Genomic DNA, 27929 nt, shown 5'->3' on the forward strand with positions numbered 1-27929 from the left:
ACTCTTCAACTTATGGGTGTTTAGCATCCTTTAAAAAGCTAAAAGTAAGGATTTCTTACTCTTCCCACATTATCCAAACTGGTTAAGTATACTGTGAAATAAAACTATTCCCAAAATAGCTCTGGATTTGAATATTAAGTTCAACAAACCACTAACTCCAGCTACCAGCCATATAGAAGCAGAAGATAAGTTTTGCTGTGTTTTCCCAGAGAAGGATGAACTATGGAAATCCAAAGAGCTGCCACCAATTTATTGTTTCATCCCGTAATAAATTTAACTGAGCTAAACACATGAGAAGTAGAAACAGCACTTCCATTATACTGATTCCTAGGAAATTCTAATATCCAAATTAAATCCGAATATGCCAAAGACATCAATGGATGTGTCTATGAGTATCTTGTCCAGCTTTGCCAGATGAGAATGACCTAATGAGAAGACACTTTGAAGATACAGGGACCCAGAGAAATTAAAAATCAGGCATCACCTTATATATGGTGTTTTTTGCAGAAGTGTGTATCAAACCCTGGCAACGTAAAGATAAAGTCTCACAAAAGAACCAACTCCTCCCCATGAAAAGGAACCTTTAAGAATCTTTCAGCAACGACAGAAAACAAACCCAACCAGCAGTATCAATTAGGTCAAGATGACAAATGATGGATTGTCCGACTCTAGTAGAAAACATCTCCAATGAATGGAATCTGACAGCCTTCTAGATGTTGCAAAGAAAGCTTTCTACAGCAGAAACCGCCCATCCTCATAACAACTGACAGGAAACTCAATTCGCTAAGAGGGTTTTTGAGCATTTTTCCAGTTATTTGAAACCGCTTATACGGAAAACCAGGCAATGTGCTCATCAATGCTGCCCCACCACCGCTAGATTAGTGAACATGATTGTTTCCCAGCAGTGATTAGTAGAAGGGTGTCTATTTGCCAGCACAAATGAGCAACAACCTATTCATAGGTCTGGAAGAAGAAACAAGGATTTTTCCAATTGTCTGTTGCAAAGAGATCCATGGATAAATAGCCCCACTTGAAAAGGAAATTAATTGTTTTTTCTTGCCGTAATTCACTGTATTGAAACTAAAAATTAGAATAGTCTTAGCATTTTCTTTGCCCATCTGATATAGATTTTTCTCGATAAGCCACACGCTAAACCCACAAAACCATTGCCTCCTGGCAGTTATTATGAACAAGCACTTTATTACTTATCGATGCAATACACAGACATCTGTTAACAATACGGGCATTGATCAACAGCAGACGCCATCTGAGCCAACTTGTTTGCTCTGTTCCAGAACATTTATGTGACATTTGGTCTCCTCTCAGAATCTCCCAACCAACCAACCCTACGAGGGATCCCGAACTTCAAGCCATGTGTGCCCAACAATGACAACAAATCAAAGCAGAGGGTTAAAATTAACCTTTTAATGTGTCAGGAAAACTTTGCCACTAAGGTATCCCTGGTGGATTCTTAAGCAATCCGTCTTATTCTTCATAATAAACTATTTTACTAAAAAAAATATCATGAAAGACAAGGGGAAAACAGACTACTGAGAAGTTATGGCATATATCTATGACTTCTCAAAGACAAAGTAAATTTGAAACAGGAATTCCCTTAAGGTGTCCAGCAGAACAAAAGGAAAATGTCAGGGAAGTCCATACTATAGACTTAAGTGTTTCTAGTATTTGCATTTCTCTTCTAGAGAAATTTTGCCCAGAACTCATTACCTTTCACCATTTTGTCTTCATAAATTGACTATTGCAGAAATTCAGTCCTGCATTATTACATTGTTGAAAGCAGCTCTTCCAAGCTTTGAATGAAAAGAGATCCGGTTTGTAGTTTACACACGAGACTCTTGTCACTTAGTATTAAAAAGATCAACCTGTGCTGCTGCAATTACTGTGAACTGCTTAAACAGATCCATTCTTCCTGTATTTACATTTATAAACCCAAAAATTAACATTAAAACCAAGATAAACTTCATGTGCAACATGCTGCAATAAAAAGAATACGTTTAAAGGGCTGTTCTCAATAGCTTGTGCTGTTAAGACATTCAAATTCCAAACCACTTGTTTACTGTGCACTTATTCCTTTGAAGTAGCAATTAGGCAGGGGCAGCTGAAGTATGTCAGACCCAATTCAGGGAAAGCTCTGGACACAGTATTTTCTTAGTCATACACTATTTGAAAACTTCCTCTTTCAGAAGGTTACAAATAAGGTTGGTCAAGGCAGAATGTTTTATATTTCAGATTAAATCCACACTGAGTACCTTCCTTCTGAAACACAGACCTCTTGTGGCTTCAACTAATGTTTTCTTTAAATTTATTTTATATCTAGGTGAGATACCCTTGGCCATCTGACATGATTCAGTACTATAAAAATACCATGCTAACTTAAATGAAAATAAGTATAATTTTTACAAGCAATGATAACAGAACAAAACTTAAATGCACAGATATCTAAAGTACATCGCAGATTCACTGACAACCATTGCTATACAGATTTATTTCTGTGTAACAAAGGAGGAATAACACCTTCATAAGAATATTTTAAATGTATTTTTCCTGCTGTTTTTTCAGCATGTTTCAGGTATTCATAAAAGCATTCAGTTTTGTATTTAAAGCCATTATTCTTCACACGGATGACAGCATTTGCATTCCTACTACATACCAAATGCAATAGTATAGACTTGCCTCTTTACACCAATTAAATAAATCTATAGATAGGTCTTCCTGAAGGTATTCTGTAAATGGAAAGAGATGGCTTGTGAAGCTTTATTTCCTCTCCCACTCCAAAAAACAAAAGCCCAAAAAAGATCATATTTTCATGCCATGACTGGGAGCATTTTGTTTCTGTTATTCATTATTCTGCTTTTCAGGATAAACTAATTCTCATCGGATTTAGTCTGATCAAAAGGAGGCAAGTGTGCTGTGCTTACAACAAAAATGTAGAAGAACAAAAAGAGCTGAAAATTCAAAAATCCTCAAACTATTTTTCATGTAACACTTGGAGTATCAACCGGGAAGGTATAAGGAGCGATTGTCCTGACTGCTGCTAATTGCAGTCTTCAGCATCTTTGCCCAAAGTAACAGAACTGCTAGAATTACACAGCCAATCTGAAAATAATATGAAATTATTCTGTAAGCATCTCAAAACTTATTAATAACTCCAGCCTATAAGGCAGATCCACATTACATCTCCTCCTCAAGAGCTTCTGCATTTGTCTCAATGAAGTCCCTGCAGTTGATACAAATCCAAAGGGCAGCACTGGTAACACTCATTGTTCTGTGCAAAGTGCAGAGATTTTTCACGGAAAGAACCAAAGGCAATGCGTAAATATGCACCCTTCAAATATATTAATGGTAACTTACTATCACAGGTCAAAAAAAATGATAAAGGAAATAAAAGCAATCCTTGCTAAATCCTCCGCGCTACCCAAACATAAATCACACTAAGCCTGGCTCAGTGTTTCTTTCCATACTCTAAACATTCTCTTGTTCACAGGGAATGGGAAATGGTGGCTTTAAATTATAATCTACTGGTGACAGACTAGTGTTTAGGCCCTCTTATGGGGAAATTAATGTTTTTAAGAGAACAAGACAGAGAAACAGGAAGAGCGAAAAAGTTCATTTTAACAAAAAGGCCATCTGTAGTGCAAAAAAAAAAAAAATCATGAAATCAATAAGAAATCAATTTTCCAGCTGCCCCCAACTAAGGAAATCCATCCAAGTGAAAAAAAATAAGGCTGTTATCCCTGTAACTAAGGTATGGTTGTTTCTTTTCCTCATCATTCTCTGAAATTAATACTTGCACCAGTACTTCATCACAGAACAGTGCAGGAATGTCCTCCTTTTAGCTAAAAACCATCACATTGAAAAACTTTGTTTGCGCAGAGATTAACTTGAAGGAGAAAGAACATCTGACAACATCAGTGCGGTGCAATGAAGAGTTTCTCCTCGCCAAATTAGAATTGTAAAGGGAAGGAACAGCCATTTTGTTACGTGGAAACAACATCTCCCCATCATTTAATCAACAGACAATATGAGGCAATCAAAACAAATATGGGCAGCTACAACCATCTAAAGTCTGAGCGCTAACATTAAGGACATTAGCAGCAAACATGCACAGACTGTAAGCTCTTATTTTGTAGGTTTTCATCTGCTTTAATCTAAAAGGAGCCCAGTGCATGTTCAACCAGAACAAATAAGATATTCCTGGAATGAGAGATGTACTGGTAGATTGTCTTTAATGTACCTCAAAAAAATAAGAGTTGCTAATGAATATAGGCAGTAACATTTAAACCAAGCTACTGTCAGCCCTCAAAAATTCTGGTTTGCTATGTACAACAGCAGAGAGCAGTCTCCGAATCAGGAGGACGACTCACGTTCATTCAATAATACCAAGTCAGAAAATAGTCCACTTAAATGATCAGCTTAAACTAAAATACTTTGAGAATAAAGTATTTTATGTGCATGTTACAGGTGAACTTTCAACTTGGAGATAGGCAGCTTTTCAGCCTTTCTTACAAAATGTTCCACTGTTCCTACAACCAAAGTTGCACGAATTATTGAGAAAAATGATAAGATCTTCCATGCTTTTTTCCACCTCATCCTGAAAACCCCAGAAACTGTAAATGTAAAGACTCAAAATGAAATGAAGTAAGTATTTGAGTGGCTTAAATATAAACTACATTTTTTTTTAGATTTATTTCTTCTTGGTTGTACTATTTAGCATGAAAAATAACATTATAATTGGCATAAAAAGCCAAGAAATAATGGTTTGATGTTATGAACACGCTTTCCAAAGTCTTACCCGAATTCACCCTGACTTTAAGAATAGTCTTAGCACTTCAGAAAAGCCAGAACTCAATAAATAGATTGCTTAATAAAAGGCGTGTTACCTAAGTGGAAACCATAACATTATCCACAGGGGGGAACAAAGACAGAGTGGACACAAGATCATTTCTCTAGTTCTTGGAGAATGAAGCCACCTCAAGCTTCCAGGGACTAAAACAAAAAGCTTCACACTCAAAACTAAGCAAATAAAAACATCTGAAATTAATGTTGCATGTCATTAAGAAACTATCAACATTCAGGATACCAATGTAAATTAAAACATGGTATCACTCTTGCAAAATAACATTAAAGCTATATTTGAGCTCTGTTCAGGGAGAACTTATTTTCAAAGTCTAACCCAATCTGGACTAGCCCTTTACCCAATATTTTGCCACCTCTACTCTAAGAAACATTTATTTCTAAGTAAAAAGCTTGCTTTTTTTATATAGTATAGAATGTTTCTCTGCTTTTTTCCTAGAGATCTCTCCTCCTTCAACCATGAACAGTAAGTGAGCAAATGTTAATAAGAAAGAAGTCTGCTTTGAAAACAGTTCACCACGCAAAATCAGCATCATATTAATAGCTCCAAGAAAGTGCTTCCACCTTAATCCTAATTTTGATTTCTTGCAAAATCAGAATTAAATATGATCTCAATGAGGAGATGGAATTCAAGCTCAGCACTGGAGATCCAAATAGAATTTGTATTAGCTTTCTAGAAAGGTGCACTAAATACTAGGCTGTAGATTATTCAGCTGAATGGGCTCTCACTTGTAAATAGTAAGACTTAGCATTCATTCTTTTCACTAACAGATACACACATGCATACTTTGTAATAATCACTGGATCATGACATGGATTTCTGTCCTTAGCCATCCAGACAAATATTGTTTGTGAACAAACTTCCCGTAAGTGTTCTCACAAATTTCTAAGGGTTTCTTACAAAATCAAAAGGAGAGAAACCACTGCTCTTGATGCTGTGTATGCAAGGACAGGCAGTGTCCTGGTGGTCAGCACAACATCTCTAGGGAGAACTGAGGGAATGTCAACACCTTCAAGAGGAATTGGAACCAAAGGCCTTCCACTGCTGGAGAAATATTGAGCTATCAATTAAGAAAATACATAGAGCACCATTGTTCCACTGCACGGGGCACTGGTGAGGCTGTACCTCAAATCCTGTGTTCAGTTTTGGGCCCCTCACTGCAAGACCGACCTTGAGGTGCTGGAGGAGTTCAGAGAAGGGCAACAAAGCTGGTGAAGGGTCTGGAGCACAAGTGTGATGAGGGACCTGGGGCTGTTCAGCCTGGAGAAAAGGAGGCTGAGTGGAGACCTTATCACTGTCTACAACTACCTGAAGGGAGGTTGGAGCATGGAGGGGGTTGGTCTCTTCTCCCAAGTAGCAAGAGATAGGATGAGAAGAAATGGCCACAAGTTGTGCCAGGGGAGGTTTAGATTGGATATTAGGGAAAATTTCTTCCCAGAAAGGGTTGTCAGGCATTGGAACAGGCCACCCAGGGTAGTGGTGGAGTCACCATCCCCAGAGGTGCCAAAAAGACACCAATGAGGTTCTTAGGGACATGGTTTAGTGCCACAGTCAGGTTATGGTTGGACTCTACCTTAAGGGTCTCTTGAAACCAAAATCATTCTATGATCATCCGCTTATTGTTTTGATCATCCGCTTATTGTATTGTCTTGTTAGCCAGCATGTTACAGTGATGTTTTTGGGTCTTCCCCATTTCTCATTGGAAACAGTATGAGCACAGCCTCATACTATTGCAGTACTTATATGTATTGTAGTATATGTAGTGTGAGTAGTCCCATAGTATAGACTTAATGTGAAAATTGCAGGCTTAAGTATTAATTCAGCCTGAAGCGCTGCTTTGTCCACCAGCAAAAGCAATTATTTCGGCAAATATTCAGAAACATACGCTTCAGGAACTATAAACTTAAAAAACTTAGCAATTCCTAAGCTTTAGGATTTTCCTGAATCAGGCAGTAACTAAGTGTAGACTTTAAAGAGTTTGTTATCAGTATCTTTTTTCATACAAATGTTCTGTGCATCCTTCTAAGTAGTCTGTACCTAAGTTAAAAAATCTTGGCATGTAATCGGAAATAGTTCATAATAATATTTTTCAAGTTACTTGACATTAGAAAGGCCCCCTAGGTCTCTTACTGGTAGACATTCCATTTTAATTCAATTTCTTATTACAGAAAGCAATCTCATTGAAACATTCTAATTGAAGCATTAACTGCTAGAAGTTATACATGTGGTCATGGCATTAGAAGAACTTGTCGCTGAGGTAACCCTTGTCTGGACAGAAGACAACTTCAATAAAATTGCCAGAAACAGAACAAAAGCTCTGACTTAACTTTCCCCCACCCCAGACTAGGGAGGAACATTTAGATCCGATTGCCGCTTTCCCAAGTAGTGTTGAAGTCTTGGCCATAACTTGCTAGATTGCCAAGTTCTATTTTTCAGTGCAGACATTCCACATTGCCACAGCAACAGGTTTTAAATATATTTAAACTCCAATTTTTAATGCCTAAAAAAAAAAAAAAAATCTGATTGTCAGCTCAAATAAATCTCACTTGGCATTTAACACATTTAAGCAGCCAAAACAGGACTTGACATGGCATCAAAAATACTCATATGAAGTACAGAATTTAAATATTTACAAAATATTTGCAAAATATTTACCCTTGACATGAAAACAGCAGGAAATAAAAAACTAACCTTAAAAAAGTCTCAGCCAAATTGCTTTATTACTAATTTAGAAAATGCCTCAAAGTTTTGAAGCTTGTAAGAAGACGACAGCAAGAAAAGGCAGAGCAGGAACTGTTAATTGTTCAGTCTCAGTTACTGTCTGGTATGTTCTAATCTATGTTTTACTGAACATAGGCTAAGGAATTGACATGTAAAATGTATTGAAATGCTAGCATACTGTTAGTGTCTTGCTTATTGATAATTATCAAAAAGCTTAAAATCTCCAGCTAGTAGTTATATACAATTTCTATTTCTTTTCTTAACAGAAAAAAATATCTTCATGTATTTTTAAGTTGACAGTTTATTCTGTTGCACAGTTTTGTTCAATGAGTAAAGTTCTCATATAATTAAGAGAGTGATGTCCATGAAACTATCTTTCAGTTCTTCAACAAATCTAGCAACTACCTAATATAATTTCCCTTATCCAAATGTTATAAAAATAATCCTGGGTATGCTTCACATGTCATACCAGGCTTTCTCCTGACCTGAGTGGCTGAGGATACAAAACTGTGAGCCATGTTGGTCTTCAGAGAAAGTTTATCACCCCAAGCAGAGCAGTGAGGTTAGAACAGTGATTATAAAGCCAGCTGGCTGCAGGGGCCTGAATTCTTGCTATCGCCTAAGCTGATGGTACAGCTATTAAAAAGCCAGTGTTCACAGAAAATGATAAGGAAGTGTCATTTAGTGGCTTCAAAACCTTCATCATGGTACTAACAATATGGCAAGGTCCCAGGAGGAATAGGTCTTGGTGTAAGAGAGATACATAAGTGAGAATAGCAGCAGTGGGGTGGGAAATCTAGTTATAACGAACTGGAAAAATGTGCAGATATTGCTGCTAGTCCCATATGTTGTGTAACTGCAGCAGAGGAGGCCACATCAAGCTTCCAGAGTCAGTGCTACAAACTTCCCAGCAAGCTGTCAGACAATGAGTAAGAAATTGTTTACACTGAGGGTGGTGAAACACTGGCCCAGGTTGCCCAGAGAGGTGGTGGATGCCCCATCCCTGGAGACATCCCAGGCCAGGCTGGACAGGGCTCTGAGTAACCTGATCTGGGTGAAGATGTCCCTGCTCATGGCAGGGGGTTGGACTGGATGAGCCCTGAAGGTCCCTTACAACTCAAACTGTTCAATGATTCTGTGCTGGATGTCATCTACCTCTGCACAGAGGTAGCAGGCAAGCTCCACACAACTTCCCCAAGGGCTCCAAGCACAGGACAGCAATGATCACCCAGTTTTGTTAATCTTGAGTCCACATTAAAATGCACCTAAATTTGAGTGAATTATTTTTTGCCTGCAGCTTGATTTTCGCCCTGTGTGAGTCACCGTCTCCAGAATTAACCCTTCCCATTTTCCAGAATGAAGTAAGCATTCTGCTTCCCATTTTGATATCTTTTAAGAAAGATATTCATAAGAAGAAGAGAGAGAGATTAGGATAGGCAGGAGTAGAACTGAGTAAGTTTCTCATAACTGTTAGAGATTCATTGATCAAAGACCACAGAAAAAAAAGTTAGTAAAGCAAGTAAAGGAAAATGTTTGTGTTTCTGACTCAATAATGGCTTCATTCGACTTAGTAGTACACCATAGAGGAAAAGGGCAAGGACTTGATGTACTGAAAACCCTGCATCAAAAAGATATTTGCAGAGTTACAGAAGGCAAGTTATTGAAGTCTTCCATCCAAAATATAGTTTTCTTCTTTCTGAACTAGCGTAGTTTCACATCATTTTAATGAGTACAAAGCAGAGGCTCGTAAGCCTGAGGGAATGAAAATCTTCATGAATCCTTGCAGACTTTCCAGTCCTCAATGGAAAAGTTCTAAAGGCTGTTCTGTAACTTCCCAGGATATCCCCATCTCCGAGGCTCTGAAACTATTTTCTGCTTAAAATAACTGCTTATGATACACAAATCTCACTGATGTTCTCACTCTACTGATGCTTCTCAGCAAACAGATATTCAAGTTAGCAAACCAGCACTTCATACTACATATAGCTAAAAAGCAAATAGTAAGGAAAGGACAAATACTGGTAATGACTCCTCCCATGTTACCTTAACCTGTAAAAGACACAATTAAGGCACTGTGATAATGAATGACAACTGGGCAAGTAAAAAATACTGTGCATTAAACTTAACACACAATAGACTAGTGGTTCATAACCTAGGAAAACTTTATTCTAATGACTCTCCATTTCAACAAAGGAGTCACATAAAATATAGTAATTTTAAAATGGGCGACCTAGCATTGCTGTGTCAATAACAGCTTTAAATATATCTATCCCAGTTAAGACATCTTGTTTGGAAGATAAATGATCCAGTTCTAGAGAACATTCTTTTTAGAAGTTATTTAGCACAGCGCTATTTTCTAATTATTCTCTCTTGAAGTGAAGCATACATCCGGATACTGATTCTAACAGCTGTTATTTCCGTGCCACTCCTATATACTCATGATTTAAACAGCAGATATATATATACATATATATAAATATGAAGTTACTCAAAGAGGTTTATTTTGGATCACATCACCATGCATTCCACAATGTATGCCATGGAAACAGGCTGTTTAATGAAAACCAATTCCTTTGAAAACATTGTGAATATAACCACCTATTTGCATTACCCACCTTGAAAAGTCAAGTCAAGTATAGCCAGGGAACATTTGAGTACATTGTTCAAGTACTAGTTCTCATAACATTAATAAACTACATTAACTTCTGAGTTCTTCAGGTATGTGTCTGTTTGTACTACCGACAAACTTCTATCCGCACAAAGCTATAAGTGTTAAAGAAAATCACATTTCTGATCAGCAGGAAAATGGTTGAGATTTGATTAAGAAGTGTTGTGGGGGTGAAAGAAGAGATGAAGAAAAAGAGGGAAGGGACCTGGAGGTCCTGGTGGACAACAGGATGACCATGAGCCAGCACTGGGCCCTTGTGGCCAGGAAGGCCAATGGTACTTGAGGTGGATTAGAAGGGGGTGTTCAGAGGGTCAGAGAGGTTCTCCTGCCCCTCTACTCTGCCCTGGTGAGACCACACCTGGAATATTGTGTCCAGTTCTGGGCCCCTCAGTTCCAGGAGGACAGGGAACTGCTGGAGAGAGTCTAGGGCAGGGCAACAAAGATGCTGAAGGGAGTGGAGCATCTCCCGTGTGAGGAAAGGCTGAGGGAGCTGGGGCTCCGGAGCTTGGAGAAGAGGAGACTGAGGGGTGACCTTATTAATGTTTATAAATATATAAAGGGTGAGTGTCAGGAGGATGGAGCCAGGCTCTTCTTCGTGACAGCCAATGATAGGACAAGGGGCAATAGGTACAAACTGGAACACAAGAGGTTCCATTTAAATTTGAGAAGAAACTTCTTCTCAGTATGGGTAACAGAACACTGGAACAGGCTGCCCAGGGAGGTTGTGGAGTCTCCTTCTCTACAGACATTCAAACCCGCCTGGACACCTTCCCTGTGTAACCTCATCTGGGTGTTCCTGCTCCATCAGGGGGATTGGACTGGATGAGCTTTTGAGGTCCCTTCCAATCCCTGACATTCTGTGATTCTGTGAAGATAAGTGGAAGAAAGTTTGAAAGAAAAGCAAAGAGTGTCTAAATAGCAAAACCATTTCTGGAGCTCAGGAATTCCTTTTTTGCTAGTCTGAACAACAGAGGCAAAGTTCAGACAGACTTGAGTGTAAAGAGGGCACAATAAAAGCTTTAGGAGATATAAAACAGTAAAAGCATTGCCCTTGAAAATGTTATTTTCCGTAAGACTAAATCCATTTTTATGATAGTTTTGATTTAATAAGCTTTCTTCTTCATCTCACTGCTCTGTAAGTTCAGTTTAAATTAAATTTACCCTATCAATTCATAACTTCTATAATTTTCAGTCATGTACAATAGGAAGTATTTTGATATTTTTAAATTTTTAATACAATAAAATCAAGATAAATATGTATGGCTTATCGAGATTCAGTGTACATTGTTAAAATTTTAGTATCATTTCTGAATGTTTCATAAAAATATTTTAGTTGTCTAATCATTGAACAGTTATATGGCCACAAAGGCTTAGGAGTACTATTCCCAGCTTTATTTGAGAATTAAAAATCTACTGACAATGTGATTTTTTTAGATTTTTGTAAAGCAGAAGCTTAATATAATACATTTAAGAGGTGTGTAACTATTTTGCCAAATGCACTGCAAATGCCTTTATGGTGCTATATATAACACAAAGCTTTATTAATGTGAAACAGTTCAAGTTTGAAAAGGTGACCACCTTTGCCACAGATTCTGGGTTCAAGACTTAATTACTAATTAAAGAGATTCTATTGAGTTTGAAAGTGATAGTTTGGGTCACCCCTGTTGTGTGTTGATAAGGATCATGGCTGAAAACATTGTGGCAAAACTAATTCATCCAGCCACAGGAGATGACACATTCAGTATAGGGGGAACTGCGATTTACATATCGACGACAAGCTAAGGAGCCACAGCCCAGGCCAACTGGCCAATATGGGAGATGCGGAATGAGCTGGAGGGCACATAGCCCCATCTTCTGATATGCCCAGCTTGGCACACAAAGGGGAAAAGCTGAGACCCTTCAATGTGGCCCAGGACTTGTCCAGACTTGTCGATCTTTCTCAATCACCCCTTCCCCACCAAACTTTCCTTTACCCGGAGATCTATAAAAAAGCTCACCTAAAATGGCACTGGTAGGGAATCCACCACCCTGAGGACCTTCAGCCCACCAGCCTCGCCAACCGGACCCGACATTGGAAGATGCTGCGCTACTGAACTACAAACCCCAGCATCCTCACCACAGGACACTGAGACCATACATGATCATACAAATCCTGTCATCCACACTGTGGAGCCGTAAGAGTGGCTGGATCCCTCACCCTTTTCTTCCTTTCTCTCTGCTCTTTCCTTCTCTCCTTTTTTCTATATCCTGATTTCTTTGTCTCTTTTTCTGTGATACATTACTCTCTCACACCTTACTTTTCCTTCCCTCTCTACCGCTCTCTTTTCCTTTTAAACATAAGAGTAACATTATCTTAAGCTCTGCTGTTGGATTCTTGTTAAGTCTTGCATTATCGCTACTAATGGTTGCCAACACATTGCTCGTAGTAGGACTTTTGGTGTTAATGCATTGGTAAGTTCTGTGCTATCATAAAATACTTTTGCCAAGCCACTATTTGCTGTAACTAGTATTCCAACATGTACTTTTAGTAAAACTCATAATTGAATTGGACCCCTGGAGTGATTGCCTGTCATTCACTTCACATAACCACGCAGAATTAACCCAGAGTTAACTCACACCTGATCTCATCTGTTGAGTCAGGGCGCGTGTCGCGTTTAGCATTAACTCACCCCTCATCCCATCTGTTGGGACAGGACAACGCCTCCAAAGTTAAATGCTTTATTCATGGCCAAGAGCTCGACTTACATATTCGCCGTATGTCTCCTGCGCCGGAGGTGGTGGAAGGGGCCGGTAGCCCGCGGGTGGCGGAACTCCTCTTGCTCTGGGTGCCAGGAGTCCACGGCTCCGACTGACTGGTCCTCGACTGGGAGGGACTCCTCGGGGTGCTGGTGCCCCTCTGGGGACTCCTGCTGCAGGTGGGGGGACCCCTCCACGGCCCCTGCGAACATATGGATCGCTTACCATTAAATACCGCACCCTCCGCCACCCAACAGCTCCCTCCCGCACAGCACGACAACTTTGCTTTGCTACAGCCAGAAAAAAAGAGTCTAAAAGAGGTTTATAGTTTGTAATTTTTTTTTATATGCTTTAATTCAATTACACGCATTATGCAATAAATGCAGAAAGATACGAACTAGACGTGATTCAGTAATTAAATTCTCACTGGCTTGAGCCATTCTTTCATACACAGACACGCAAATCCATTTGCTAGAATCAGTCAGCTTCACTAGAATTTAACTTATAGTATGTGAAATCACAATCACAGAATAAGAGGTTAATTTGAAGCTGTCAGGCTATATCGTACTCAAACCCTGCACAGAGGAACCAGTTGAAATTCCCTTGTGATCCTGTGTAAACTACTAAATGCAATCCAAAGATCACATCACACGTAAGATCGAGCAGGGTAGAAAAATGACATTTTCTTTTGGTTCTAAAGAAGAAATTTTCAGCTGTTGCAGAAAACATTCAGACATGTAACAAATGTGCAGGGTGATTATAGGATATAATCTAATATTCTATATGTATTTAAGAACAAGAAATAACAGTGTATTTGTTTTTGAAGTTCTGAAAGAAGGATAAGCATTAATTTGCATTCTATTACTTTGGACGCTTAACATATGGATGAAAAATCTGAGACCTAAACAGGAACAATTACCAAAAATATTTTATGCATTTAGACATGGCATTCCCCCCATCTCCCTATAGTAAAGGGAGAGAATTAGAGGTACAACCTGTGAGAAATGTGCATCTTTTATCCTCTTTTAAACAGAATGTCTAGAACATTGCTAACAGACACCTCCTTTTTAAAGGAGATCATTCCACCCTATGGACTATAATAGAGTTTAAGTGACTGCTCTATAGGCACATAGACTTGTTCTGAGGAAGTCACAATCTTATTGTATATTGTAACAGATACATAGAAGAAAACAAACAAGCACAAGCTCTACACTACTTTTCTACCTATCAAACCATGATCTAATTAATCTGAAGAACAGTAATAAGAGTGTAAATACTCTGTCCTGATCTCAGGAGAAATTTCCAACTTAAACGATATTCTAAAGTACGATCCAGATTTGGCCTTAAGATTTTCTACCCCATTTGAAATAAGCCACTTTCTCATTGGCAAGCTTATCAGAAAAAAATACCATCATTTTAGCACAAATAATTCATATTTGAGAAACTGCATTGCTAATGAAGAATGCAGAAACAAAGACTTGATACAACCAGGATAGACTTTATTCATTTTAATTACTGATCAAAACACAGTCAAAGTATTTTAAATAAGCCTAGAAAGTAAGTGATTCAAAACTGTGTTTATTACTTGGTTTTGGCTAATCTGTAGAATGCCTCCTCAGGACAGGGTACCAGCTGCTTATTTGACTTCATTGTGGTGGGGGCAGGGGTGAGCAGTGAAGTTCCCAGACACAGCCTGCTGAAGTAATATAAAGAAATAGCAAATGTGATACTTTCCAAGTGAAGCCAAAGGAAGGGAAATGAACCTATTGGCATAGACAATAGTCAATACCAAGTGGGGAAAAAAATTCAGTAAAAAGACTCAAGAATCACTAGCCATAATCTTCATGGCATCCCTCAGACAGGGTGCAAGTGAAAGCAGGAGGGAGTGGGACATGCTGAAAAACAAAACAACCCAAAATATTTGAAGGGAAAAAGAACAGTCTTTAGAGTCATCATAAATTTATTCTTGAAGGGTTATTAGAACACCAGACCCACATAAGGTCTTTTCTGCATTTCAAAAACAGTTAATAGGATTGGAGTGGTGATAGGTGGGAAATCATATTTCTCCTATATTAGGAGACCAATTACATGCTTTTATGAGTCGCTGTAGGAAGAATAAACAATCTGAGATGTATAGTTCTGTATTACACCATTCAGATGGTTACTGCACCCAGCTGGAAGAGACTAGAAAGGTGCAGAGACTGGAAACCCAGTAACAGGAGAGATCAATTACCACCATACAGATATGAATTTATCAGGGTATGATGCCAAGAGGAAATTTTTAGAAACCAGAAGTTATTTCATTAAGAAGTTATCAAGGAACTACGGAAGTTTGACTGGCACAAACAATGAACAGGGATTGACTCGAAATATCGAGGACCCACTTAAATAGAAACCTTTGCAAAGAAAACAGATCGGTTCTGCTATTGCTTAATTTGAAAAAAAAGGGCAGCTATAAAAATTGTTTAAAAAGAGTAAGGTGTAAATATATAATACGGGAATACATTTAAAGAAATCCCACAGGAGGCCAAAGCAAATACATAACAATTGTCAAAAAAAGAAGTTTGAGAAAGGGCAAAAGGAGCTCAGCAATGCTTGTAGAGCAGGGTAAAGAGAGGTATTCAAGTTGTGTGAAAAGCTGAACCATCTATAACCTCAAAGGAAAAATGCTAATCAAACAAATGTAAAATACTCAGAAAAGCAGGTCAGAGATAATGCAAAGTATTTGTAAAAAGTCCAAAAAAATAAAACTCCTTCAAACATTCTGGCAGGTTTCTTAACTCCAGAGAGAAGCCAAATCACCAATGAACAGTAAGATATATACACATATACGTATACATGAAGATTTTTGTTACACAATCAAGAATGAACAATGTTTTCATGGTAGAGCTTTTCCTTATGGGGAAGGCATTGGATGGTGCCACCAACTGTCTTAGAGACAAATTACAGAACAAAGGAAGCAAATAAAAGTAATTGTGCTATTTTTCTATAAACTACATCAAGAGTTCAGCTGCTTGGGTCTTTAGACTAGCTGAATCCCAACCTGAATGTTAAGGAAAGGAAAACAAAGAAAAATTCAAGGCAGCAAACTGTAAGAGGAAGCACTTGGGAGTTAATACACACAGATATATATAAATTTATATATCCTAACATCATACGAAGTAATAGGTTCTGTGCTATCACTACCCATAACACATCTATAATTAATACTGGCCCAGTGGTTAGGACTGTAAAAAAAAAACAAACAATACATTTTTAGCAAATATAAGAACACCAAAAACTTTTTTACCCAACTGTGTATATTCACAATCCTTCCTGACCTGGAAAGAACATAAGAACTGAAGTACATCAGAAACCATGTCAAGGATGACCGACAGTATAGAACAGCTTACACGTAAGGAACAATTAAGAACATTAAGGCACTTCATATTGCAAAATAACAACTGAGGTTTATATGATAGAATCCAATGGAAACAAAGGAATGGAGAAAGCTGAGGGGGGAACTCATCACAGCCCACACCTTCCTCAAGCTGGGCAGAGGAAGATGATCTGGTCTCCTCTCTCTGGTGCTCAGGGATAGGAGATGAGAAAAAGAACAAAGCTGCATCAGGGAAAGTTCAGATTGGACATTAGGAAAAGGTTCTTCACTTGAGAGGGTAGATAGTCACTAGAACAGGCTTCACAGATAAGTGGTTACAGCAACAAGGCTGTCAGAGTTCAAGGAGCATCTGAACAATGCTACCTAAACCAGTTTTAGGTACTTCCGCAAGGAGCAGGGAGTTGGACTCATGCCTTATGGGTCTCTTGCAACTTGAGATGTTCTAAGGTACCACAGGAATTATTCAGCAGTCATTTCCTATGTGAGAACAAGGGGATGTCAACATGTAGGGCCAAAATACTAAACCAGATTGCCCTAAGGCCTGAGCCACTATGGCTGCTCCTATGAAATGTGATCACTGAATGACAGAATGGTTGAGGTTTGAAGGGACTGCTGGACATCCTGCTCAAAGCAGGGTCACCTAGAACCAACTGCACAGGACTGTGTCCAGGTGGTTTTTTAATGTGTCCGAAGACAGAGACTCCATAACCTCTCTGGGCAATGTGTTCCTAGTGTCTTGTTACTGGGCACCACCAAAAGGAGCCTCCTCTTGTCTAAGCTGAACAGTCCCAGCTCTCAGGCTTTTCTCATAGGAGAGATGCTCCACACCCTTCACCATCTTTGGGGCCCTCTGCTAAACCCTCTGCAGTACATGCCCATCTCTGTTGCACAGGGAGCCCAGAAATGTGTATAGAACTCCAGGTGTGGTCTCACCAGAAATGAGTAGGGCAGAAGGATTACCTCCCTCAGCCTGTAAGCAACCGTAATGCACCCCAGGATACCATTATCTACCTTTACAGCAAGGGCACATTTCTGGCGTATGTTCAACTTTGTGTCCACCCACGTCCTTTTCTGCCAAGCTGTTCTCCAGCTCAGTAGCCTCCAGCACATATTGGTACATGGGGCCACTCCTTCCCAAGGCATAGGACTTTGGCATTTCCCCTTGTTGACCTTCATGGGGTTCCTGTCAGGCCATTTCTCCAGCCTGTCAAGGTCATAGAATCATTCTGGTTGGAACAGACCCTTAAGATCAAATCCAACCATAACCTAACTCTAGTAATAAGCCACATCCCTAAGAACATCATCTATACACCTTTTAAAGACCTCCAGGGATGGTGACTCTAGCATTTCCCTGGGCAGCCTGTCCCACCACTTCAAAAACCTATTTTTTTCCTAATATCCAATCTAAACCTCCCCTGGTGCAACTTGAGGCCATTTCTCCTTGTCCTATCACTTACTACTGGGAGAAGAGACCAACACCCTCCATGCTTCATCCTCCTTTCAGGTAGTTGTAGACAGTGATAAGGTCTCCCCTCAGCCTCCTTTTCTCCAGGCTGAACAGCCCCAGGTCCCTCAGCTGCTCCTCATAAGACTTGTGGCCCAGGCCCAAGGTCCATCTGGTTGGTAGCACAACCCTCTTGCATATCACCCACAACTCCAAGTTCAGTGTCACCCACAGGCTTGCTGAGGGTACACTCTGCCCCATTCTCCAGATCACTAATGAAGTGAAACAGGACTGGACCCAGTATTGACCCCTGAGGTACACTGTTTTTTTACTAGCCTCCAGCTGGACTTTGTACCACTCATCACCATCCTCTGGTCCTAGCCATTCAGCCAAATTTCAATCTCTCTATCTCCTCAACCAGCAGTTTCTCTAAGAGCATCTTATTTTCATCAAGCATAACTTCCCCTTTGTGAATCCATATTTACTTCTCCTGATGTCCTTGTAGACAATGTACCTGGAAATGATCACCTTCCTGGTGATTGAGGTGAGGCTGACCAGCCTATAGTTCACCAGGTCCCCCTCGCCATTTTTGAAGGTAGGAGTGACATTTGACTTCCTTCAGTCCTCAGGCACCTCTCCTAATGCCCACGATTGTTCAAAGCCTGAGCAAAGCTTCACAATAACATTTGGCAGCTCCCTCAGTACTCATGGGTGCATCCCATCAGAGCCCATCATCTTGAAATCACAACTAGGGTCAGTTCACAGATTTCTTCACTTTGTTTTAGTAAAAAACAAAAATCGAATATGTCTATGCCATATGAAGCTCCTTTTTAGTATCCCCCCTGCTCCAGAAGGGGAAGTAAATGCGACAATGGCTTTAAAATAAAATTACTTACGGAATTTAGGACCAGTTGCCTAACACTTTATTATTCAATGAGGAAACACTTGGAATTCTTTAATTATAGCATTCATAGTTCCATACACATGCAGTGATTTAAACTGTTCAGTAAACAGGTATAACAAGTTTTGTTACCATGTGTTGAGATATTTTCTACCTTTGAACACAGTAAACTACAACATTCCTCAAACAGTAAATATTTTTGTTCAGATTTAAATTAGACATCTGAAAACTAACACACCTGTTATTTTTAAGTTTCAGCACCAAAATATTGAACACTGATATCCAGATACCACTCACAGACACAGCTAGGACTCCAACTTTTTCATCTTTTTAAATGAGAGTCACCATTGAATTTAACACTTATGCAGATTTTAATTTGAAAACAGTAATATGTATGTTCATATTTCAGTTTTGTGAGAAGTGGGAGACTTATCACAAGACCGAAGAAACATAACACCCTGAATATGGTATCTGCCTTTGTCCTGGGATCCTGAACTGGCTTTCCCAAATATAGTTGCAAATTTACAAATATATTTGCAGCATCTTCTGCAGTACACTACCTACATGTTCTCAAAGAGCTATTCAAAGAAGAAACCAGTTGATTCCAGAGATATGACAGGAATCACTAAAGTTTGGTGACTAACAAAGGACAACTGGAAGTTATGAACACATTACTGCAGTGATCCACATCACCTCACTTTACTTCTGACATACAGGACAGCTAATTCTGACCTGCAACTTCTCTAACAGTTTTATTTGTCCCCAGACTGACAGTTTTATTTGTCCCCAAAGTGACAATAATTCAACCATTAGGATCCCAGACATGCATACACACAAATATGAATAAAAACTAATGGGAAAGTTAAAAAAACCCAAGCAATCTCTTGTGAGCATGAACCAGAACTTTGCTGTTTCTTTAATTAGACTATTCCTACATGCTGGCTCTATGAGAAATTACTTTTTCCTTCCCTCATCTGAGTGAAACCAGAATATCTGCTTTCAAATATAATTCCTCTCTCAATCTGGGGAGTGAACTCAAGCAGCTCTCCCTCTTTGTGGCTTTTTAATGCTTAAGGGGGGCTTATAAGAAAGAAGGAGATTTTTCTACCAATACCTGTAGTCAAAGGACAGAGTGCAACAGTTTTAATCTGAATGAGGGTAGATTTAGATTGACACAATGAACAAAATTGTGTATAACAATGGTGGTGAGATAGTGGAACAGGCTGCCCACAGAAGTTGTGAATGCCCCATCATCAGAAGGTCAGGTTGGATGGGGTTTTGAGCAACCTAGAAGAGATCCTTTCCCAGGAAAGAAGGGCTGGAATGAAAACAATTCTATAAGTAACAGTGATTTCTAGCTATAAGTGACATGGATTGGTCCCCTGTGCCCCAAGGTAGAAAGGAAAATTTATCAACTTACTGCTATCATCCTCTAGAATGTCACTTTTTCACTATATCTTGGTTTGAGTCAGAACTGGGTGATCCTTAAATCTTATTTATGCTTACTCTTACAGTATGAATGTGAAGTTTTAGAGATGAAATGCTACTTAATTTACAAAATATCCTTAGAGGCGTACACTAACATGAACATTAACACATGTTTATTTACAGCCTTTAGTTAATCAGATGTCTCAGTTCACATTTCAGTAGCATTATCATTTATATTGCACTGATTCAGGATGGGAATTCAAATGCATTAAAGAAACACTGATACCAAGAGGGGAACATCTTTTAGCTACTCACTGTAACAGCATCACATTAAACAAACCATGGATCCTCTATGGCTGCTAGCACAATAAATTAAACAGTAACTGGTATGATCCTTCATTTCATATAGTCGCATCTAAGAAGCCATTTAAGAACAAGGTTAGTTTACAATAAAGAATGAAAACTGGGATTTTGCCAGGAAAAGATTCTCACGTCCCTTTGTTGCACAGTGGAGGCAGGTACTACCTAAAGAGATGATGCTCAGCATAACCATGATAGAAAATAATAGAAATGTTGCAATTGCATCCAAAGTTCATTATCTTTAGCAGTATTAGGAGGGAAAACACTACAAATAGGGACAAAGAGGGCAGAAGGAAGCAGCTATAAGACCAAGATAAATAATGAGAACAGCACATTCCTAAAGGTAAAGCTCAAAACACACAACTCTTCTACAGGAAATTCCAGTCATTCGCCCCCAAAATCCTGCTTGGTTCTAGCGTGGGGGAAAAAAAGTCAAGAAAATCCAGAACAATCCAGAAATGGCAGAATAAGAGTTTCCCCAAACAACAACCATTAGGTAATTACTTACCATATAAAGGAATACCTGTGGCACAAGCTAGAATTTTGTATGCAAGTACAATAAATATAATGTTTTCTACAAAATAAAACTTTGTTATGGAGGTAAAGATAGATGTAACAAGTCTTCTTAAAAGAAGGTATTTGGTATGATGCATTATCTCAAGTTGCAACATATCTGATAAGGACTAAAAAAGTGTGTAAATTAGTATGTTTTTTAGTGAAACTATTCAGGAATAATAAAGGCTAAAAGGCCCCAACTCAGTTGTTGCACCCTTAACAAGAGGTTTCATGGATCAATGTTAGTATGTCAAAATATGCTGTAGGTTATAAAGCGAGGTTACGACTGAAGCTTTAGACTTCATTTTGCAAGTCTTCTCTGGCTTTGCTTCACCCTCTTTTGGATATCCCAGGAATGCTTGCTATTAAAGATATTTTAGTTAGCACTCAGACTGTTGAACAAAGCCTTCCTTCAACAAAAATACTTGTCGCTGAAGTCAATTTGTGATAAAAAAGAATCAGAGTATTAGAACTGAGTTTGAGATCTTTAACTCAATGACCGTAGTATCTCAGAACCAACAGCATGAAGCTTCACTCCAGGAATCTTTTATGTTAATGGAGGACTTTAATTTCTAAGGGGAAGAAGTCACGGATTTTAAGATAAGCCTTGAAGTAAGGACAATCAAACCAACCTTTCAGTTTTCTTTAGAACACATGAAAATGGAGATGGCAAAAATACAACTTTTACCCGTCATCTCCAAATCAAATACAAAGAACATTTACATTTACCCTGAAGACACTTCAATACCTGCAGGCTAACTACAAAGGGTTTTGTGAGCTATGTAACAGTATGTATGTCCTGCATAAAAAGCAGATTTAAAATAATATATTTACTAAAAAACAGAGGATGGTAGAAATTCAGTACTATAAAAAGTTAATTATGTATGCATGTACTAGATACGAATGGAAATAGATAGATACCAGTGGAAACTGGGTATCAAACTTTAGTGATAAGGTCAGATCAAACAATAACTTCTGTATCACAAACACCACCTTACAGGCAAAAATATATAGAGAAAACATGAAATAGAACTGCAAATGTACCTGTACTGAGCATCTGTAGTACAGCTGTTACAGGCCTCTATGGCAAAGTTAAAACAGATATTGAAGAACTGAAGTAAAATTAGCAAAAACAGCCAAATCTCCAAAATTAAATGAGATCTCTAATTTGGAAGCGCTTTTGTATGGCTGATTGCAGTTCTAAAGAAGTGAACCTTGGTGTATAATTACCACTACTCTGAAGAGCATTAAAATCAAGAAAAGCAGCACAGATACATTACACATTGCTTAAGAACACAACAAAAAACTGTTGATTTAGAGAAAATAATTACATTCTTACAGGACACAAGCAGCACTAAGTGTAAATTCTCTAAATTAATGTTCATTCTGCACTGCATTTGCAATCATCATCAGGATACATGTAACTGTGTAAGCAGATCTGTAAATGGAATAATTCCTCAGTGCTTTTTCTTCTAACATGCTTAATCTGAGTTAAAACACTTTGAAATACTATTTTGAAATTATTTTATAAGTTTCAAGCTTGCATCAATAAGAACCACAGCCACAACTGCAGGAGAATAGTTCACCATAGAAACAATCACACCAAGCTGCTGCAGCCACAGTCTCTCTGTACTGTAACACACACACACTTATGCACTTTATTTAGGTTTTGTTTTCACACTTCAGGATTCAAAGGAGTTGAAACTGTCATCTCAGTACTGCAAGGAAGATAGGGAATGCTAGAGTAAAAATAAAACATTTCCTGTGCCAAAGAAAAAGAAAGCAAAAGCAGTAGACTTGCTTATTCCTGACCCAAGCAAAAGCCACATTTTTATGAAAAAAGTGCCACTCAGCTGAGACCCAATCCACATTCTACCTCCAAAACACTTCCATAACATTTCAGCATGACTACAAAAACTTAATAGTATAAAAAGAATATGTATATTCCATAATTTAGAGGAACTGTTAATTGAACTATCTTCAATGATCCAATATTTCTTTCCCCTTATCTTTTGATCATATTTTGGGAGTCCATGAATTTTACTGCTGTGCTCTGGCATGTATATTCTGTATAAAGGGAGAAGCTTAAAATATGTTCAAATGCAATTCCACTTACCTGGTCAAAGCAGGAACTGGGACTCCTCTTGCTCGAATAGATGGTTTTCCACGAACTACTGGAACTTCTGCATTTTCTGAGCCGCCATTTAAATAAGTTAATTCTTGAAGCTGTGCCTGTCTGATTTCATCGTTGTAGTCCTAAAACAGGGAACAGAGTGAGGAAAAGAAAAAACACACTGTTCAATCACCAAGTTAGTATCAGCAAACAGTGCTCCTGAAGGTTTCCTCTTAAAAAGCTGAACATCCCACTGAAAAACTAATTTGAAGAATAATACTATATGCATATCAGTCATTTCTAAGAGTTCTACATATTAATCACAATTTTTGCTCAAGAATGGTTTTCTTTTCCATTGCATATTATTTGCATGCAGCGTTACCACTTAATGCCAGTGTTAAAATGCTGTTGATAGAGGGAAAGAACAACAACAAAAATCAAGGTCTCATTCTGAGCTGAGATGCATTTTGTAGTTCCAGCTGTAGAGCAATGCGTGTTAAAAGCAGGAAAAATCCCATTGCTTGGTGTTGCAAAGCAGTAAAGAATAAATACAGTGTTGAGCACAGCCCTCCTGAAGAATAAATTATAGACATTTACACTTAAAATCAGAAGTTAAAGAATAAACAAAGAAATTTGTTCAATACACATGTGCACTATTAACTAACAGAAAGAGCTCCACGTATTTCAGTTCTAGAATATGAACAGTGAACAAGCTGAAGACACATGGCTTGTTTCTGATTGTGTACAAATTCTCAAGGTCTATCAAAAAGAAAGCTGAAGTTATTTACACTGAATTAATACGGTACTTCTAAAATACACAGAACTTTTCAGGGGCCTTGAACCACCCTCCAAAACTAGCACACCACACAGGAATAAAATAGATATAGCAATGAACCCTTGAACTATCCATATTTGTGTCATTTTTCTTCCACTTAAAGTAAACTAAAGAATGCATCCGTAAAGTTGAATCAAAAATAAGTATTTTACTCAGTATGTATACATACAAAGTAAGTATCAAAATATTCATAGGTCCTACGAGTGAAGTGATAGTTCTGATATAACAGCTCTTACCTTGCACAAGTCTTCCCATTTCACAGAAGGAAGGTTTGTTCAAATACCACCCATTTTACAATTAAATTACAGAACAAAGGATCTACATCTCTTATTGGAAAACTGGTGTATTACATTTACACACTAGCCAGGTACCAAAAGACTGCCAGCTAGCCCTTGCATCACAACTCTGCACGGAAAGGAGGTTAAAAGTTCAGTCAATTCCAACATATCAGTTATCCCTGAAACATTCTGCTTTCCCTCAGCTTCCACAAAAAGACATAAGTTTTCTAATATATGCCATTTCTGAATACAGTCAGTGGTTTTTAAGAAGTGGCACTGTAAGGGCATTTCATCCAAACTGCCTTGAATAGGCTCTGGAATTCAACTCAAATTGCCCATCTCAGATCATCCTCTACTTAGCAGCAGAGATCAAGCAACAAACAAGATGAAGAAATAAGTCTGGAAAACTGAATCGACTGTTTCAAACTGTGTAACTGAAGAAACATTTCATTATAAACCAGCTTGGACCCAATTCACAGCCAAGCCACCATACAGAATAGAATAAAAACAGGCAATTTGGTACTATTCTGGCCAACTACTGTACAGGAACTCACTTTGTGCTTTGTTGCCGAACAGAACTGGCTACAAACACAAAAATCTATGCAAGGTATGTATGGAACAACACTTCAGTTTTGAAATAAAATGCTAGTGAATTAATTGTACATAAACAATTCTTAAGTTTCAGAGTTCTGATATATATCAGATGCCCTTTATAACTTCCCCACAAGACATCTTCCTCAGAATTGGGCTGCTAAAAAAACACCTTTGATCATTATTTGATATTAGTATAACTTGATTTCTTAGAGACATGCTCAGGTTGCCAGTGTACATGTTGGGTCCTCTTTCTTCCTAATGATTTCTCATTTTCCTGCAGCCAACTACTCAACATAGCAGCAGCCTTAGTGAGAGACAAGGACTCCACTGCACAAAGGCACAGAGGAGATAATATGGTCTTATCAAATATGCCAGAAGCATCAGGAGGACACAGAGTGAAGGAACAGTACAAGGAGCCATGATAAGCAGCAGCATTAATCCATTAGGCTCTGAAATGGATCTTTCAATTAAAAGTAACAGATGGTCAGTTTACAAATACCCACTGCCGGAAAAGAGCACATTGCAAGTCAAATTGAGGGGGCTCTCTCTTCACCTAGAACATGAGATGGACATGAAACCCTTTGGACTGCACACCCTTACAGTTTAGGCAGACACAATGCTCAAATTTCAGTCAAGTGCTGCTGATGAATTTCAAGTGAAGAGATGTACTTCCATATTATGAATGCTGCTCATCCTGACTGACTAGTGTTCTCTGAACATGGAGGATGTTTTCTTCTGTAGGAATCATAGAATAGTTTGGGTTGAAGGGACCTTCAAAGCTCATCCAGTGCTGCCCCTGCCATGAGCAGGGACATCTTCACCCAGATCAGGTTGCTCAGAGCCCCGTCCAGCCTGGGATATCTCCAGGGATGGGGCATCTATCATCTCTCTGGGCAACCTGGGCCAGTGTTTCACCACCCTCAAACATGGTAGAACACAGGGATAAGGGGACAAGCACCGTATGTAAACAAGCTGCTTATCAGTATATTTGTCTGACTGTTCCTAGAAGTTTTATAATCATGTTAATTTTCTGTACACACATTAGTGCATCCCAGGATACCATTGGCTTTCTTGGCCACAGGGGACATTGTTGATTCATGGTCAACCTGTTGTCAACCAGGACTCCCAGGTCCTTCTCTGCAGTGCTGCTTTCCAGCGGGTCCACCCCTAACCTGTATATCTGTAACTTAAGACCTTATTCAAATTTATCATTCAATCTATTAGTAAAAACATCTTTTATTTAATGTTAGGACAGATCCCAGCAAAACCCTAAGCACTTTTGCAAATCCACACAGACCTTTATTGTGGCAGTCAGCAAGAGTTATCAGGTTTGCAGCCACCTTTATACAAACACTTTACAGTTATTTGCCAGCTTGCTTAAAGAAACATGTGTTTCCAAAGCCCATCAGCTCTTCCAAATGCCATTAAATGCTATTTCATCACCACACCTTTCAAAGTGAACTTGCAGGATGCAAGGCAGACCACAGGAAAAACCTGCAAATTCTGCTCACGTTGTAAATGGACTGCTACAGATTGTTCTTTCAAAGATATTTCTATACTTTGCTTTCAAGACAAGGAAAACAAGGAACTTGAGTAACCAACAGCAAAGCATAATTAATGGTGTAGCAGTCAAAAGCAGCACTGCCACTACTCAAAAATTAAGTAAAACAGACTATGAAAAGTCCTATTGGGCAAAACCACGGTAATGATGGTATAATATAGAACCACAGGGAGGTGAGAGTGGAAGTACTTGGCTTTTTGTCCTATCTGACAAAAGAAATTCAGGGATAAATGTCAAGCACAACATCCATCACTTTGACAGTCCAACAGACTGCTGGCCAGAGGGTCTGGCCAGAGCAAAGAGACCAGCTAATTTAACAGGGGGCAAAAGAATATACTGGAAATCAGAAGCCACAGTCCCACCTGCAGAAGACAGGCAACATAAGCACAGGCAAAAAACCCCAAGTCAGAAGGTTTTATGTCTGCACTTGAGTTAAATCAATAGTTTAAAGGAAAGTAAAACACTGCAGCTGCTTGATGCTGAACTTTAATGCAAAGGTGCTTGTTCACAGATCCAGAAGGAGCTGAGAGGCCAAGGCATTTTTTGCTATAGTCAGCTGCAAGATTATTTTGTATCCCACATTCTAGCACCAATTGTGATTGTTATATTCAGACCTGATCTGATAACTGAACAATGATCATATTCCTAAACTAGGATTAGCATTTAAAGTTCTTGGAAGGTATGGTTAGCTTACACTGTAAGGAAAACACAAATATGGTCATAATCATATATGCTGATAACAGGACTTATTTGAAATAAAACTAACAATGTACTAAGAAAGCCACAACAGACATTACAGAAAATAAAATTCAAGTTGTATTTAGCAGCAGTTCATTACATGGTAGTTTTAAAAAGGACGAAGCTGCTCCTTATTGCTTCCTCAAATGGCTGCTGGAAGGCGGGGGCAGAAGAGATTAAGGCATTTAGAGCCATTCTGATAAGATTACATCTGAAAAGCCAGAGGGAAATTAAAACAGTGTTGGCTTGATCCCATAGTTCAGAAGAGATTATGTAGCATCAGTTCAGCTCAGTACAACATAGATGCAATGATCAAAATTTGAGATGGAAAAGTGTACAACCAATGAATGGAATTGCTCATTACTGCTGTTAAGCCAGTAGAATTAGACTGATAAAGTAGTGACCAGGCTTTGATAAGCTTACTTAATTTATGATGACATTAGGTCAATCAAGCTCAATGAAGAAAAATACCATGTGATTAAGGAGGCAGGGGAATCAGATATCTCTGTATTTCCAGTGCATGCAAAAAGCACTTTTTCAACTGAGCAGGTTTTCATCTAAAAATGAAACAGCTGTTTGCTCACTAGGATAGCCAAGAACTCAGTTCTCCCTCATCTCTTCACAAAATCAAATAATGAATCATGTAAATACAATAACCTTCGACATTATGGCAGCCCAACATTCCTAGAAATATTCTATTGAGTATCCCCTATAATCAGTTTGTTTGAACAGTAGTATGTTT

General features: G+C 38.6%; 1 protein-coding gene across 3 annotated transcripts in view; it reads right to left on the reverse strand.

Annotated features, from left to right (window-relative positions):
• The window catches only part of KHDRBS3 (KH RNA binding domain containing, signal transduction associated 3), a 95991-nt gene that overhangs the window by 22906 nt on the left and 45156 nt on the right, over window positions 1–27929 (reverse strand). For 2 of the 3 annotated variants that reach the window (XR_014183173.1, XM_082043766.1), the window contains exons 5-7: window positions 23185–23324; window positions 14587–14697; window positions 13011–13203 (exon numbers count right to left, since the gene is read on the reverse strand). Coding sequence is in view for 2 of the 3 variants with exons in the window: in XM_082043766.1 (XP_081899892.1) it covers window positions 13011–13203; window positions 14587–14697; window positions 23185–23324 (444 nt within the window). In the remaining variant the exon portion in view is untranslated. The remainder of the gene's footprint in view (window positions 1–13010; window positions 13204–14586; window positions 14698–23184; window positions 23325–27929) is intronic. The other variant, XM_082043767.1, reaches the window with a different exon arrangement.

The sequence above is a fragment of the Streptopelia decaocto genome (genome assembly GCF_964273445.1).
Source record: "Streptopelia decaocto genome assembly, chromosome: 2".
NCBI classification, from domain to species: Eukaryota; Metazoa; Chordata; class Aves; order Columbiformes; family Columbidae; genus Streptopelia; species Streptopelia decaocto.